The sequence below is a fragment of the Microcaecilia unicolor genome, chromosome 13 (genome assembly GCF_901765095.1).
Source record: "Microcaecilia unicolor chromosome 13, aMicUni1.1, whole genome shotgun sequence".
Lineage (NCBI taxonomy): Eukaryota > Metazoa > Chordata > Amphibia > Gymnophiona > Siphonopidae > Microcaecilia > Microcaecilia unicolor.
This window is the reverse complement of record NC_044043.1, coordinates 99,158,449-99,176,732: the sequence shown is the minus strand read 5'-3', so window position 1 is coordinate 99,176,732 and position 18,284 is coordinate 99,158,449. Positions and strand designations below refer to the sequence as shown.

General features: G+C 45.5%; 1 protein-coding gene across 2 annotated transcripts in view; it reads right to left on the bottom strand.

Annotated features, from left to right (window-relative positions):
* Positions 1-15,958, bottom strand: part of KIF17 (kinesin family member 17) — a 41,715-nt gene extending 25,757 nt beyond the window's left edge. The window contains exons 1-4 of one of the 2 annotated variants that reach the window (XM_030186129.1): positions 15,614-15,958; positions 13,420-13,566; positions 6,369-6,470; positions 3,111-3,300 (exon numbers count right to left, since the gene is read on the bottom strand). In XM_030186129.1, coding sequence (XP_030041989.1) covers positions 3,111-3,300; positions 6,369-6,470; positions 13,420-13,566; positions 15,614-15,844 — 670 coding nt within the window. In that variant the 5' untranslated portion in view covers positions 15,845-15,958. The remainder of the gene's footprint in view (positions 1-3,110; positions 3,301-6,368; positions 6,471-13,419; positions 13,567-15,613) is intronic. The other variant, XM_030186130.1, reaches the window with a different exon arrangement.
* Between the last annotated feature and the right edge of the window lie 2,326 nt (positions 15,959-18,284).

Genomic DNA, 18,284 nt, shown 5'->3' with positions numbered 1-18,284 from the left:
CCATCAGGTCCCGGTGATTTACTACTCTTCAGCTTGCTGAACTGACCCATTACATCCTCCAAGGTTACAGAGAATTTGTTTAGTTTCTCCGACTCCCCCGCTTCAAATATTCTTTCCGGCACCGGTGTCCCCCCCAAATCCTCCTCGGTGAAGACCGAAGCAAAGAATTCATTTAATTTCTCCGCTACGGCTTTGTCCTCCTTGATCGCCCCTTTAACACCATTTTCGTCCAGCGGCCCAACCGACTCTTTGGCCGGTTTCCTGCTTTTAATGTATCTAAAAAAGTTTTTACTATGTATTTTTGCTTCCAACGCTAATTTCTTCTCAAAGTCCTTTTTTGCCCTCCTTATCTCCGCTTTGCATTTGGCTTGGCATTCCTTATGATCTATCCTGTTACTTTCAGTTGGTTCTCTTCTCCACTTTCTGAAGGATTGTTTTTTGGCTCTAATGATTTCCTTTATCTTACTGTTTAGCCACGCCGGCTGACGTTTAGTCTTTTTTCCCTTTTTTCTACCTTGGTAGTCGAGTAATGATAATTAGATATTTAGCTTAAGTCGCTCCCTGCATGTGAGAAGAAATTGTCTGTGATTAAATTAGCTGTAAGATTAGCACAATGCACGTGTAACAGTTTTTGTTTATTTTGATAAGTGAATAAAGATATGTATTAGTTTTTATAGTTATTGAGGTTTATTTAATGATATGCATAAGAGAAGCTTGCATTCAATGAAGGTCGTACATATGTCTCTCTCATGCTTATTCATTAAGGATATCCTGAAACCTTGACCTTTTTGGCAGCCCTGGGGGCTGGGAAGTGGAAGACCACTACCCTACTGTCAAAATGGTTAGGAAGCACAGCTTGGGCAGAGACCCAGGAAGGGGTGGCTTATTTTCACTGAATGCGGCAGACACAATAAAAGTCACTACAACCATATGCTTAATCATGTTCCAGATGTTTCCATGACCTACGATAGAGTCACCTAGTAATGATCACAAATAAGGACTTCTTGGCCTACCATTACTCTGTGCCCGTCACTACAGATTCTACTGTGCCTCTGCTCACCCTGAAGTAATCTACAGACTGCCATAAGAAGGAAAAGAGCTGTACACGGACATTCAAAGAACAGCAAGCAAAGAAGAGATGCTGTTACTGAAGGGTCAAAATCTACCAGATGCAGACTGAAGCTTCCCAGCTGCCAAAGGAGGCCATCAAAATCCTTCCATGTACTTCTCAAATAATTACCTGAGAAGCACAAACAGCACTGGAGAAGAAGGTGTCACTACAGAAGCCAGAACTGGGGCCCAATATTTATTTATTTATTGGGATTTATTAACCGCTTTTATGAACAAACTGGATCAGAACCAAACTAGAAGACAATGAGTGATTAGGTTAAGGCAGGGGTTCTCAACCCAGTCTTCAGGACACACACAGTCAGGTTTTCAGGATACCCACAATGAATATGCATGAGTTAGATTTGCATATAGTGAAGGCATTGCATGCAAATCTAGCTCATGCATATTTATTGGGGATATCCTGAAAACCAGACCGACTAAGTTTGTCCTGGGTTCAGAACCCCTGCCATGAGTGTGGAATCTAAGAGATACAGAGGAACTATGAACAGCAGGATCTAGGAGCAGTGAAACAGAAACAAATCCATGGAGACCACGGTGATTCACCAAAGAGAGAGGAGAACAAGCATGTGCAAAGGAAAGACATGCATGAAATGCAAAATTACCAGAGGTAAAGGCCAAGGATAAAACAAAAAAAGCCAGATACGGAATTGTAAGAATTCAAGGGAAGGAGGGGTTTAGTGGAGAAGAAAGCAGATATTCTTAGAAAGATACTTTTTCACAATAAAGAACTCAAACAAAATAAAACATGGAAAAGAAAATAAGATGATACCTTTTTTATTGGACATAACTTAATACATTTCTTGATTAGCTTTCGAAGGTTGCCCTTCTTCCTCCGATCTGAGGAAGAAGTGCAACCTTCGAAAGCTAAATCAAGAAATGTATTAAGTTATGTCCAATAAAAAAAGGTATCATCTTATTTTCTTTTCCATGTTTTATTTTGTTTGATTTCTATTGATAACCTTAAGAGTGGACTAACACGGCTACCACACTCCTCTACTCACAATAAAGAGAACGGGTAAGAGACCAAAATGGACAGAAGAAAGGGACTGTGGTGTGGACACATGACCATTTACCAAGGAGATCAGGATTTTGTAGACCTCAATCATATCCCCCCACTCATGACTTTTATGTGGTTCTATCTATATTGCCACTTAACCAGCCATGTGCTGACTCCCCCCCCACCCCCCAGAACACCCCCAAAATAGCAGGTTTTGCTTTCAGCACTAACCAGTTAAGTTGCCACTGAAAATGGCTGCTTAGCCCTCAACAGGCAATATAACCAGCTAGCAGCTGTTTCTATCTGGTTAAATTGCTTTGAATACTGACCCCTATGCGTCTAGGGAAGGGACCAAATGTCAGACCAGAAGTCTTGTGGATATGGACAAAACTCAGCTGCTCTCCGGATAACTTATGCACATAAGTTAGGCCAGTGAAACAGCAGGCCTAAGATATGCACATAAGCACCAATGCAGTCCTCACTTTTACGAACAGTCAGTGGTGCCATTTAAACAGCTTGGACTGCAGAATGGAGCAGAGGAGTAGCCTAGTGGTTAGAGCACCGGCCTTGACGTCCGTTCAAATCCCACTGCTGGCTCCTTGTGATCTTGGGTGAGTCACTTCTCCCTCCATTGCCTCAGGTACAAAGTTAGATTGTGAGTCCTTCAGGGACAGAGAAATACCCAGTGTAAAGCTGTGAGCAAAATCCAAATAAATGAAAGAATATGTGTATAAAATTACAAGGCCTTGTGGGGGGGGGGGGGGGGGGGTGGAGGAAAGACTTGCAGAACCCGTGGTAGCACAGCAGACAGGTCTAACTACAGAAATCATCTATCTGTGGCTCCAGGCATCAACTTAAGGAATTTTAAAAACCTTACTAAACAGGTTAATGTTTAAACCATGCAGAACCCAACACTTCACTCCTTCACAAACACAGGGATAGGGCCATTCCTGAGGCAGGACATACAGATACAGCAACCTACCTATAGAGCACATTTCCATGTTAATAGTGAAGATTGAATGAGAGCGTGAGGAATCCTTGTTCATCAGTGTGAAACCCACGGCCCTGTTCTTCCACCCCGTCTCCATTATCCGTTCACACTCTGAAACGTTGTGCACGGTGTGCATGGACAGTCCTTTCACATACACCCCCTTTTCAGGGTGCTCCTTCAGCTGCAAGTAAACACAGAACAGGAGGACAGGGTGTGAAGGTACTTCTGCAGAGCAGTGTGGGCATCTCAGCAGCTGAAGGGAGAATTGAAGTGCATTAGTACAGCTGTATGAGAAGCACAGTGCTGCGACAGCACAGGGTGCAGGAGTGAGATATATTAGCAGAGAAAGAAGTGTCAACTGGAACAACCAGTGAATGAAGCAGGGCAGAGCTGAATACAATGTACAGAGCTGGAATAGCAGGAGGTGTTAAAAGGGCAGGAGTGAGGTATGTTAGCAGAGAAAGGGGTGTCTCATTACTGGAGCAGAAACGAGGTGCATTAGTAGAGCTTCGTATGTGTGGGTCTCATTACTGGAATAGCAGGCGAGGTGCAAGGGCTGAGTGTTATGGAATACAGGAATAACAGGGGTATAGCAGGGCCAGACTGAGATGCACTGGAGGGCTGTGTGAGGTGAAATTGCAGGCATGACAGCAGAGCAGCAGGAAGATATTCTGGTAGAGTTGTGTGCGGGTCTCAACACTGGAACTGCACAGGCTGCAGTACAGCAGCATTAAGGCTAGATGAACACAGGGACCCGATGCAGCCAAGTTTTGGCAGATGCCTGCAGAGGTGACATCTTGTGGAACCTAAATCACAGTTTATTATCTCTTTTCAAGAGGTGATAAAAAGCTACTCTGATTGCACAAAGGAAATTTGGCAGCACTCAATCGGCATCTACTCTGAGCTAACCAAGCAAACTGCTCATTACTACTGTGATGCCGTAGAAGGGGGAACTGCAAGGAAGGAATGAGGTGCATTGGCAGAGCTGTGAGGGGGGTCTCACGGGAGCTGCAGGGCAGGAGTGAGGTGCATTGGCAGAGCTGTGTGTGGGGGTCTCAGTACTGGCACAGAAGGGGGAGCTGCAAGGAAGGAATGAGGTGCATTGGCAGAGCTGTGAGGGGGGGGTTCAGTATTGGCACAGAAGGGGAAGCTGCAAGGCAGGAATGTGGTGCATTGGCAGAGCTGTGTTTGGGGGTTTCAGTATTGGCACAAAATGGGGAGCTGCAAGGCAGGAGTGAGGTGCATTGGCAGAGCTGTGTTTGGGGGTTTCAGTATTGGCACAAAACGGGGAGCTGCAAGGCAGGAATGAGGTGCATTGGCAGAGCTGTGTGTGGGAGTACTGGCACAGAAGGGGGAGCTGCAAGGCAGGAATGAGGTGTATTGGCAGAGCTGTGTGTGGAGGTTTCAGTATTGGCACAGAAGGGGGTGCTGCAGGGCAGGAGTGAGGTGTATTGGCAGAGCTGTGTGTGGGAAAACAATATTCACACTGTCAACAGTCATGTGATTAAGACCTTTCTAAGATTTAATAAGCATTTGTTATACCAATATCTGGCTCAAATAAAAAAAGAATCATGAACATTTTCCTAAAAGGGAAAGCAAATGTAACTGGAACACAGAGGCAAGCCTGGGGTCTCCTGCTCCGTCCTCCTTTCAGCACACAGACCAGCCAAACCTGTAGGAAATGGGTTTGCAGGCTTTTGAGCTCAGCAGGCTGAGGGTGCATTACTGTGGCAGCATCTCCACATCATTAACGCCCTCCTGGGGGGCTCAGTGCAGTGTCGGCTGCTGCCATAGAGACCCTCACTGCCATGGAGACAAAACAAAGCCCGAGGCAGGGGAGGCCTGAGCAGGCAAACACCATCCTTCAGGGACCCAACCTCCCCACACAGAGATTCACCCTGAGAAAGCGGAACATAGGCAAATATACCCTTTCCCTACCCCCAACCCGTAATCACTAATACAAAGAAAAACACCCTTCCCCCATCCATAGCCCCCCCAAGAGAGTCACTGATTCAACAAAGAAAAACACCCCAATCCCTTATCCACAGCCCCCCCCCAACAGTCACTGATTCAACAAAGAAAAACACCCCATTCCCCTATCCACAGCCCCCCACCCTCAGACTCACTGATACAACAAAGAAAACACCTCATTCCTTCATCCACAGCCCCCCCACAGACTCACTGATATAACAAAGAACATCCCATTCTCTGCCATCTACAACCCCCCACCCATAGAGTCGCTAATGCAACAAACAGAAACACCCCAATCCCTGCCATTCATACCCTCCACCCACAGAATCACTGATACAACAAATAAAAACACTGCTTTCCAACATCCACAGCCCCCTCCCCACAGACTCACTGATACAACAAAAAAACACCCCATTCCCCCATCCACAGCCCCCCCCCACAGAATCACTGATACAACACCCCATTCCCCCATCGACAGCTCACCGCCACCCACAAAGTCACTGATACAACAAAGAAAAACACCCCATTCCCCCATCTATAGCCTCCTTTTCCAAGGACCTCTGATAAAACAAATATTGTCCCCATCCACAGTCCTCCTTTCCCCCCTCTAAAGTCACAGATAAGACAAATTATCCCTCTATTCTCCTCCTACCAAAAGCCCCCCCCCCCCCCGTCATAAGTAGAAACATTTAATTTCACCAATTCACAGCTCCCCCTCCCCCTACCAAAAGTCATTTTTATGAAAAAGAGAAAAGGCACAACGTCCCCCCTGCCTACCCTATCTCCCACAGTCACTGATAGGACAAAGAAGGCCACACCATGCACACACCCCATTCCCCCTACTTAACCCCACTGAGAGTCACTGACATTACAAAGAAAGACACCCTATTCCCTTACACAACCCCACCAAGTCATTCATGCAACAAAGAAAAACAGTCCTCCCCCCGCCGAGTCACCAATACAGAAAAGAGACACCCTGTCCCCTTCCCCCAAAAGTCACTGTTTCCCCCTACACAAGTCCTCCAGAGTCCCTAATATGGTAAAAACCACCCCTCATTCCCCCCCCCCCCCCCCCAAATTCACTGGTACGACAAAGAAAAATACACCAAACCCTTCACAGCTCCCACCAGAGTAACCAAAATAGAAAATGATCCCCCTCCCCCATGAAGAGTCTGTATGAAGGACACACACATCACATCCTCTGAGGGGAGTCCATATAAAGGGGTGTAAGGGGCAGTGACCAACGCCAGCACCTCATTCCTTCCTTCCCTCACTCACCTCCAGCTTCCGCTTGGTGTCGTCACCCAGGAGATCCCGGATCTCCTCATTATAAATCTCCAGGTATGAGGCTCGGACCAGGAACTTCGCATTCTCAGCGCACTGCACAGAAAGAACAAGAGAGAAGCCTTCAGCGTGCGCCTTATTACCCTCCATGCACACCCCACGGTACATTCACACACGTCGCATAACATCCACATTTAAGGAGGAACGATTCAAACTTTCCACATGTCTTCAGCATCAGGTCTATGTTAGTTGAATGCTGTAATGCATGTTTATTAGGTGTTTCATTAGTATTATGCTAACACTGTATTATATCTCTGGTATTTGAATTCCAGCGCTGTTAAATGTGTATATTTTTGATACTGTTTTACGGTAGTTCTGTTCTTAGGTTTCAATTTACTGTTTTCAAGTTTTCCTCATTTATTTTATTTATGTTTATTCTTAGTTATTTTACTATTGTTTATGTTGTTAACAAAATTGTAAGTTTTATGTTAAACTATACCTGCTGTAAACCGCCTTGGGTGAATCTCTTCATAAAGGCGGTTAATAAAGCTGTCACATATAAAAGAAGTATTTTTTCCACAGAGAGAGTGGTGGATACTTGGAATGCCCTCCCGCGGGAGGTGGTGGAGATGAAAACGGTAACGGAATTAAAAAATGCGTGGGATAAATACAAAGAAATCCTGTTCAGAAGGAATGGATCCTCAGAAGCTTAGCCGAGATTGGGTGGTGGAGCCGGTGGTGGGAGGCGGGGCTGGTGGTTGGGAGGCGGGGCTAGTGCTGGGCAGACTTCTACGGTCTGTGCCCTGAAAATGGCAGATACAAATCAAGGTCAGGTATACACAAAAAGTAGCACCTATGAGTTTATCTTGTTGGGCAGACTGGATGGACTGTGCAAGTCTTTCTCTGCCATCATCTACTATGTTACTATGTAATAAAGTTACCCCACTGGTTACACGTACGAAATTATGTGCAGTACTTTTACATGACCCATATGTAGGTGTGTGTTCTGTGCTTTAAACACAAGGGGGTCAATATTCAACACGATTAAACCAGCCAGAAACAGCTCTTGCTCGGTTAACTCTCCTGTTCAGAGCTAACCGGTCACTTGTTTCAGTACTGCTGAAAATAACTAGTTAGCGCCAAAATAAAAACTGGCTATCCAGGGGCAGAGTCGGCACTTGGATGGTTAAATACCAATATTTAGCACTTAACCAGCCAGGTTATCTGCATAAAAGTTAGTCCTCTCTTTATTTTATTTTATTTCTTTATTTGTATCCCGCATTTTCCCACCTATTTGTAGGCTCAATGTGGCTTATATAGTACCGCAGAGGCCTTTGCATGCTCGGGTGTGAACAAATACAGGGTGATGGTGTGGTAAGATCAAGTTCATGTGGCACAGCCACATTAGGGAATCGGAGAACGGAAGAGTTGTGTTATGTCCATTACGTGCTTTAGTTTGGTTGTGTTGCAGAGATCAGGCATTTAAGTTGGATCGGTAGGGTTTGCCTTTTTAAACAGGTTGGTTTTTTATTTTATTCATTTATTTGTTGCATTTGTACCCCACATTTTCCCACCTATTTGCAGGCTCAATGTGGCTTACATAATACCGTCAAAGGCGTTTGCCCAGTTGGTGGATAACAAATACAGAGTTGTATTGTGATCATATGAGGTATAAGTGGAGGGTCGGAATGGATGAAGATTGCGTGATGTCCTGTTTGATCATAGTCTTGCTGTGTTGGTAGGTGAAGAGGGTTACGTGGGGTCGTTGGGGTAGGCCTTTTTGAAGAGGTAGGTTTTTAGTGATTTCCAGAAGTTCAAGTGGTCGTGGATTGTTTATGCGGTAATCCATAGCTGGTTCAGTGCTGACTACTGCTTTCAGAGGTCCTTTCACTAAGCCACGGCAAAAAGTGGCCTGGGTAGTGTGGGTACATGTTTTTGGTATGCGTCGGGCCAGTTTTTACCGTGTCTGGGGAAAGAGCTTTTTTTTCTATGGGCTGGGAAAAGGGCCTGTGGTAAAATTGAAACCAGCCTGTGCCTATTTACGGCCTGAGCCCTTTACGCCAGCCACTGATCTAGCAGTAAGGGCTCATGCGTTACATGCGTGGTGACCGGTCAGTACACACCAACTGCCAATTTAACGCCAGAAACGCCACGCGTGGTAGGAGCTAAAAAAATAATTTTCCCGGCAGTATGGCCGTGCATCAAATATTAAATTTATCACCGGGGGGGCGTGCTAGCCTGGCGGTAGTCTCATTTTGGCGTGTGCTGCACGTGTGCACAGCCTACCACGTTGTTGTAAAAGGGCCCCTCAAACAGCTACATGTTAGCCAGCTCCAGAAACCTAGAAATTCAATGCCGGTGTCTGGACTGAATATCACACTCATGGTTTATAAATCACCCCTTTCCCCTACAATGGTAGACCTTATCTTTTGCTATCTGGGCATTCAGTTGCCTTATAAAACATTCCTGCTTCGCGATGTTAATGTTTCTTGTCTTTTAGACTATACGAAGGAATGCTTGACTAGATGGATGTCTCTCCCCATCTCTGTTCATGGTAGGATCATCTTTTTAACATGGTTTTATTTCCTAGATGGCTCTTTCCCCTTCAATTGTTGCCTCTTAAGTTGTTGAAGACAGACTTGCTTGCCCTACAGAAGCTTCTATCTAAATTTTGTTGGAATGGCAAGAAACCGAAAGCATCTTAACTATTTGCAAGATTCATGGACGAATGCGGATCTCAGCCTTCCGGATTTGAAAAAATATAATTTGGCTTGTTTGCTTAGACATCTGAGAAATTGGCTCCTTGAGGAACAGACTTATACCCCTCAGAGCTATGAGTTGGCATATTATAATCCGTGGCATATTTCTTCTCTTTTGCACAGTCCATTGAAGTCTTTGCCATTGTATTTGCGTAGGAGTGTTTTACAATGCACTTTGCAGGATGCCCAGTGGGATTTTGTTTTGCTGTTGGGGTGGGGGGGGGGCAATCCTCAAGTATCTGATCAGTTATCTCTTTCCGGAAATTTGCATTTCCCCCCTGGAAATGATAATGCTAGTTTCCATCGTTGGGTTGAACAGGAAGTACTATATTTACGGCAAGTTTTGGACACTGACGATATGATGCTTCAGTGGGAGGACCTCCTCACTGGAGGAATGGTGGAGTATAGAGATTTCTTTGCTTATGGGCAATTGCGCCACTATATGGATTCAGCGGGGCTGGCTTTTCCTTTACAGGCTAAATTTTGGAGGTTTTGTTTTTAACCATTTCACGATGGGAACTTGTTGGTGCTTTCTCCAGTCAAGAATCGTGATGAGCTTCAGATTCAGTGGTAACAGGATCTGGGGTTGTCTCCGGATTCTCTCGATCTGGGTAGGTTGGTTAGAAGGATTCTAGAGATTTCTATTAGTGCTGAACTCTGGGAAGGCAGTTCTGATTGTTGCATCGCGCATATTTCACACAAGACCACGTGTTTAAGACAGGAGGACTGGACACCTCAATTTGTCGGAAATGCTATCAAGGGGTTAACAACTTTTTCATGGAATTGTTTGAAAGTCCAGCTTTTCTGGAGAGCCCTTTGCTCTCTTCCCTTTTCTCCTGTGGGGTTGCTTCTGGATAAGTATGAGACCTTTCGTATTGCTAATCGTTCACATACTGTTTTGCTCCAGAAGGCAGGAGTGCTGGGTAAGCGAGTTATTTTCGGAGTGTGGATCAATGATGAAACCCCTTCTTTCTGGCTCTGGAGGAATCACTTTCATGCTTTGATGCTACTTGAACAGCAGGATATGGTCTTAAATGAAAAAAGGTGGTTCTGGCCATATCTTCAATCTCTGTTTCACAGGGCCCGGAGTTTCATTCCTAATGCCTTCTAATATCTTTACCCGTTTTGCTTGTTTTCAGTCTAGTTTTTGTTGTTGTTGTTCTGTCCTGGAAGAGGAGGTCCCTTGTACAGTACATGCCATGGTTTCGCTTGTTTTTGGGTTTTTTTCTCTCAAGGCTGGGGATGGACTTTTGGGATTTGGTCTTGCTTAAAGATTTTCTATGGTGTTATAAGAGCATAGGCACTCCAGACATTACTAATACTCCCCTTTTATTTTTCTTTTGTTCAACTGCAGTTGTTTTTTATTTTAATTGAGGGTGGAAAGGATGGGTGGGGTGGGGAAGTTAACTTTACCATTTTAATGACTGTTTATGTTATTTTGGCTTTATTATGCACATTTTGCAGTAGGCCATGTGCAATTGATAAAAACATTGTTGAATCCCTCTGGTCTCCCCTCTGACCTCTCTGCACTATAGCATCTGAAACACACACCACATTGCATCCACACACACTGTTCCACTCATGAACACCCCCCCCCCCACCACCACCACTGCATTCATACACACTGTGTCACACATGAACACAGACCCCCATCCACACATATTGTGCCACGTATGAACACAGACCCCCCCCACTGCATCCACATATTGTGCCATGCATGAACACAGACCCCCCCATTCATATATACTGTGCCACACAAACACAAACACACCACAGAATTTATTTATTTATTTGTTACATTTCTATCCCACATTTTCCCACCTATTTGTAGGCTCAATGTGGCTTATATAGTACCGCGGAGGCCTTTGCATGCTCGGGTGTGAACAAATACAGGGTGATGGTGTGGTAAGATCAAGTTCATGTGGCACAGCCACATTAGGGAATCGGAGAACGGAAGAGTTGTGTTATTTTGGTTGTGTTGCAGGGATCAGGCATTTAAGTTGGATCGGTAGGGTATGCCTTTTTAAACTGGTTGGTTTTTATTGATTTCCGGAAGTTTAGGTGGTCGTATGTCGTTTTCAAGGCTTTTGGTAATGCTTTCCACAGTTGTGTGCTTATGTAGGAAAAACTAGATGCGTAAGTTGTTTTGTATTTAAGTCCTTTGCAGCTTGGGTAGTGCAGATTTAGATAAGATTGTGTTGATTCGGATGTATTTCTAATTGGTAAGTCGGGGCTTCTCCGTAGATGATTTTGTGAGCCAGGGTGCAGATTTTGAAGGCAATGCGTTCTTTGATTGGGAGCCAGTGTAGTTTTTCACGGAGGGGTTTTGCACTTTCAAATCGCGTTTTACCAAATATAAGCCTAGCTGCCGTGTTTTGAGTGGTCTGAAGTTTCTTTAAGGTTTGTTCTTTACATCCCGCATAAATTCCATTGCAGTAATCTAAGTGGCTTAGTACCATTGATTGTATCAGGTTGCGAAATGTTTCCCTCGGGAAGAATTGCTTCACGCGTTTGAGTTTCTACATTGAGTGGAACATTTTCTTTGTTGTGGATGCCACTTGGCTCTCTAGTGTTAAGTTACGGTCCATTGTAACGCGGAGGATTTTCAAGTTGCCTGAGATTGGAAGGGTGTGATCTGGGGTGTTGATACTTGTGGGGATTTCCGCACTGTATTGGGATGAGAGGGTGAGACAATGAGTTTTTTCTTTACTGAGTTTTAGTTGAAATGCATTTGCCCATGAATCCATGATGTTCAGGCCAAGCTTGATTTCGTTGGTGATTTCTGTCAGTTTGGTTTTGTAAGGAATGTATATTGTGACATCGTCTGCATATATGAAAGGGTTAAGGCCATGGTTGGATAAGGACTTGGCAAGTGGGGTCATCATTAAGTTGAATAGGAGCGGTGATAGCGGTGATCCTTGCGGTACTCCTCAGTCTGCTTTCCACGGTGATGATATGTTTGAATTTGATTTAGGAAGCTCTGGATCCAGTTAAGTATGTTTCCACCAATCCCGAACTTATCTAGTAATTTTATTAATAATATTATGGTTTACCATGTCGAATGCACTAGAATGCATTCACACATGTTGTGCCACACACGAATACACCTCATTTCATCTACACATACTGTGTAACGCATGAACGTGAATACACCCCAATGCTGCACTTAGCACACATACACTGGCTCTTACATGGATGCCCACTTGGTGTTTGGACACCCGCAGACCCGTACGTCCGTAGTTATGTTGATTTTATTATTACCAACTTCCCAGCTCCCCTAGCAATGAACAGCGTCTCCCTAACCAATGGGCAAGGTACAAAGCCTGTTCCAATCTGCATGAAGCAACTTGATAAAACTGCGGGGGGAGGGGGGGGAATGGTTGGTAAAGACAGGGGCATTGCATGGCATCCAACCAGCACATACAATGACAACAGAGTATCACTGAACAGAGAAGGGAGAAAGGTCGGAGTTGAGAGACCAGGCCAACATTAAGCAAATGAGCTTCTTCCAAATGAGAGACTCTAGACCTAGAGAACTCAATATGGATTTTCAGGCAGTAACATCGGGGAACACTTTTTCACAGAAAGAGTAGCGGATGACCAGAATACCCTCAAAAAGGAGTGTGACATACACAGAGAAACCCTAAAAGGCAACAGGATATAACCCAAGCACAAAGCACTTCAGCTACGTAAGGACTTTGGCATCTCTAAGAAATCACAAAGAAAGTCGCCCACACTGTGCAGCAGGTACGACCCCAAGAACCTTCCTGGGCAGACTCGATGGGCCGTGTTGGGCTTTCTCTGTCATCATTTAATATGTTACATGTAATTTTATTCATGCATATATGCAGATAGTATTACACACATGTACATATGTGAATATTCTCTCTCAAATAATTCTGGTACTAGTCACTGCCAGCAGATTTCAAGCAACTTTTAAAAAGCATCATTTTAGTCACTGCATAATTAAACCAAGGAAGTTGTCGCCAGAAGAAATAGCTGGGTTTAAAAATGGCTTCAGTCATGTTTCTAGAGGAAACTCTGTTAACACTTACTAGCCAGGAAGACGTGGGGATCGTCACCTCTTACTTCAGGGAGGGAAGAAAAGGGAAGGGATCTTCCCATTTGGATCTGTCAGGTACTTCCAAGGGACCCGGCCTGGCCACTGTCGGAGACAGGATGCTGGGCTTGATGGATTAACTGGCCTGGACCAGCGTGGTACTTCTTATGTTCTTATGAAGCATTCTGGGATAATCCTGCCCCATCGACCTCTGCCTGCCGCTCACCTGCACACACTCGAAGATATGTTCAAATGCTCGGGGGATGATGCCGCGCTGAGCTGCTGGGTGTGGGATGCCCTGCATGCTGAAGGATTTCCCACTTCCTGTCTGTCCATATGCAAAGATGGTGCCATTGTATCCCTCCGTAACGCCCTGCATGAGGAAAGGAAAAAGAAATTAAAATTCATTCAAGAAATCCTGAAACTGATCACACAACTTTAAATGTCCTGCACACACCTGCCTCCCACATATTCAGGTGTCTCACACACACACCTGAAGGCATGGGCGTAGCTACGGGGGGCCACGGGGGCCTGTGCCCCCGCAAATATCGTCTGGGCCTCTGGTTTGGCTGGCGGGGGTCCCCAACCCCCACCAGCCAAAGTCTTCTTCAGCGCCGGTTTCCGGTGCAGCCGCACTCGCTGCCTGCCCCCTGCTCTTTCTTCTTGCTCCTCTTGTGCACGCTGATGCTCAGCACTCTCTGGCGCAGCCGCGTTCACTGCCTGCCCCCTGCTCTTTCTTCTTGCTCCTCCTGTGCACGCTGACGCTGAGCGCCAGTGTGCACAGGAGGAGCAAGAAGAAAGAACAGCAGGGGGCAGGCAACGAACACGGCTGCGCCGGAGACCGGTGCTGAAGGCGGCTTCGGCTGGCGGGGACCCCCGCCAGCCAAACCAGGGGCTTCAACAATATTTGCGGGGGCCTGGCCCCCCATAGCATCCTGTGCATCAGCTTGCACAGGAAGAGCAAGAAGAAAGAAGAGCAGAGCAGTGAATGCGGCCGCGCCGGAGACTGGCGCTGAAGGAGGCTTCGGTTGGCGGGGGTTAGGGACCCCCGCCAGCAAAGATATTTGTTTGTGAGGGGAAACTGCAAGGAGGCGAGGCGGTGGGACGACGCTCAAAATGTGCCCCCAACCTCGGGCTCTGGCCCCCTCCCACCGTGAGGTCTGGCTATGCCCCTGGCTCAAGGATTTGAATGCAACGCACATATCCATCAGTCCTCAGGTAAAGTATAGAAAGGCACATAAACCTGCTCATTCTTACACACTGAGAGTCAGAGAATTGCTAAGGATTCTTTCCATATTATTTTATTACATGCCCACGAAATATTACATACATACATACTCTCTTTCCATACTGTTTTATTTCATGCCTATAAAATACCACAAAACCAATGACAGTGGGAAGATGGAGATGGCTTGAGAAGAGCCAGGTACATAGGTTGATCGTAAATAACTGAAACACTTTATTTGCAAAAACATGCAATACCCAACATTGGCATCGTGTTTCAGAACGGAGTTCCTGCCTCAGAGGTCAAAAGATAATAATGCATCCAAGGACAATGTGATAAATTTAGCGATAGAAAATTGCTTAAAATAACTCTTCACTGTAGTGATTGTATAATTGGTCTTTAAAAAGACCCTTAGGAGATACGGTCAGTGACCCTGTGGCAAAATGCAGTACAGACACGGGATCTCTTTCGGATTTTCTCTTCTCTATAAAATATCACATATGCACATACTCTCTTTCCATATTGTTTGTTACATGTATGTGAAATATCACACATACACGCTCTTTCCATATTATCACACACTTTCTATATTATTTTATTATACACATGTGAAATATCACACACACCTTCCATTTTATTGCATGCTTGTGAAATACAACTCTTTCCATATTGTTACATGTATGTGAAATACCACACACACACTCTTTCCATATTATTACACACTTTCTATATTGTTTTATTACACACGTGAAATATCACACACAGTTTCTATATTATTTTATTACATGCATGTAAAATATCACACTTTCCATTTTATTTTGTTACATGCTTGTGAAATACAACTCTTTCCATAGTGTTTTATTACATACATGTAAAATATCACACACTCTCCATATCGTTTGATCACATGCTTGTGAAATATCTCACAGGCATACATACACACACACACACAAACACACTCCTTCCATATTGTTTTATCACATGCTTGTGAAATACCTTACACGTACTCTTTCCATATTATTTTGTTACATGCTTGTGACATATCACATACAGCGAAGCAGGTTTTCTAGTGGGACAAACCTGCTTGTGTGCTAATTCTCCATCACAATAAACCCACTCACATTTTACAACTTTTTGACCCTCCCCAGGCACAGGAGCGACCAAGGCTGGCAACCCAAGTGCTGCATACACTCACCTCCACCAGTGGGAATGCCACTTCATTATACATCTGCTCTGTCTGGTGCTCCTGGTTATATGCCCCATCAAAGGTGAACTGCTTGGGGGGCTCATCCTCGGCCCCCGGCTTCTGGATGAAGCACTGACCCCTGCTGCTGTCCATGCTGACCACTGTCCTGCATTTCAGGTCCACCTCGCGTTCATTCATGGGTCGGCAGCGCACCACCACCTTCACCGACTCCGAGGCCATTCTCCTACTCAGCGTGGCGAGTCAGGGAGTCATGTCAAGAAGGAATCTGTGCCAGCCTCTGGGAGCCCAGGGAAAGCAATCCCCACTGCCTGCAAGAAGGAAAGCAGTCTCACTCATTACCACTGCACAGGAAAAAAACAACACCTGTCTCCAGCAGCTGAGCTGCAGCCCTCTGGCAGGAAGTTCCTCCCTGCCTCCCTGGGGCTGCTTCTGTCTGTCCTCCCCCTGGCTGCCCTGTGCAGTCTTCCCCAGGCCCAGGGATGCTGCAATTGGATGCTGCCATCTGCTGCTACTGTACAGGAACTGCATGTCACAAAGAAAACACTGAGGCACCCTTTTTCAAAGCCATTGGAGGACTAACGCTCTACTATGGGGAAGTTCCCAGCAGTAATTGGCAGCACGGCCACATTGGCGCATGGTTACCACGCAGGTAGCACGTAAGGCCTTACCGCTAAGTCAGTGGCTGGCGGTAAGGGCTCAGGCTGGAAATAGGCAGGCACTACTTTTAATTTTTGCACACTCCCGTTTCCCAACCCATTAAAAAAATGGCCTTTATCCCAGCTGCGGTAAAATGTGGCTCAACACCTTCCCAAAAGATGCGCCCACACTACTGCAGGCCACTATTTACCGTGGCTTTATAAAAGGACCCCTTAACCTCTTTCTGGAGAACAGGTGCAAAGAAAGCCTAATGCTGTATATCAGGAGGAAGAAAAAGGACGTTTCCTCCTGAAAGTCTGGATTCAAAGGATTTAAAAACAAAAAACAATTTTCAGAAATAGCCACAGCAGACCGATAAGCATATGGACCTGATATTAAAACCCGCTGAGATGACTATCTGCCAATATTTAAGGCACTTAAGCTGGATACTACTACTACTACTTAACACTTCTAAAGCGCTACTAGGGTTACGCAGCGTGTGCCTATTTACGGCTTCAGCCAATGATCTAGTGGTAAAGATGCGCTGCATGCGTGGTGACCGGTCGGCAAGCACCAACTGCCGATTAATGCCGGAAATAAAAAAAAATAATTTGTCCTAGCAGTATGGGCGTGCGCCAAATCTGACATTACCGCCAGGGGAGTGCACTAGCCTGGCAGCAGTCTCGTTTTGGCACATGCTACACGCATGTACAGCCTATCAAACCTTTGTAAAAGGGACCCACAGGGAATAAATCTATCATATTTTTGACACTTGCAGACTTATTCAGTAAAAGTTGAAGTTTTTTTTGTTATACCAATATAAAGGGGTCCTTTTGCCAAGCTGTGGTAAAAAGATCCCTGCAATGGTGTCGGCACATGGGTTTGCCGCACACCGAGGCCCCCTTTTATTACAGTGGGTAAAAGGCTTAAAAACAGGGAAATGACTGTGCGGAAAGTTAGCCACTTGCCACGTGGCCATTTGCCGGGGAAGCCCTCACCGCCACCTATTTCGGATGTGGTAAAGGCTCCTGCGCTAACCCAGCAGTAACTGGGCAGTGCCTAGCACTACCGCCAGTTAAACCCCCGGTGCTAACCCCCCAAAAAGTTTCCAGCGTGGCGGAAATGGCACATGGTGGGGGCCAGGCTCCTGCAGTAGCCTGGCAGGTTTTTCTTTAGCCGCTGCCAATAGGATTTCCAAATATTCAATGCTGGGACACCATCAATGATTTTCTTTCCCAGAATCCCATTTGCTACGCGTGCGCTGAGAAGGAACTCCTGCAGGCTTAAACAGACCACACGGGGTCTCTTTTTGCTGTGACATGCTGAGAGAGCAGAGCTCATGTGCTGATCTAAACCTGAGCAGCAGGCTGTAGGGACGTCTCCGTGCCGTGGTACATCTGATCAGCTTTGAAGGCAGACTGGCCTGTTTTGGAACACTTGTTAGGAAACAATTAATTAAAGTGCAGATAATTTCATTACTAGACAAATAAAGTCATGTGTAGGCCAGTCAACATACACATGAAAAGGTACAGAACTCCCCTCAGTTAATAAGGGAATGTTTCACTATTATCATACAATACGTCAAGCTACTTAAAATTCAGGGAAAGAACGCAAAGCCTGGACCAAGGAACTCTTTCCAACATGGAGGAGAAAGGGGTGGGGGCAATTTGAAGGGAGCCCCCCCCCCCCCTGGTATCTGGAGGGTCCTCCCCCCCAGGTTGCAACCTCAAACATGGCACCACAGATTGGGAAGCTCTGACCTGAACATTCCATTGTTTGGGGGAAAAAAATAATAAAATGAAACCACCACTGTCAACAACTTTAAAAGGATACAAGTTCTAGTTTAACCACAGACTGTCCCTGTCCCGAGGCAATAGGTATCATCTGAGCTTCTCTACTAGCAGCAGGTGGTTCACACAGGAACCTACATGGTTCAGTCAACAGGTGTCGCTGTACATAGTAGCCACCATTAAGAAAGCTGTACAATTCAGTCACCGGGTTTAAATTAAATATACATCTGAAG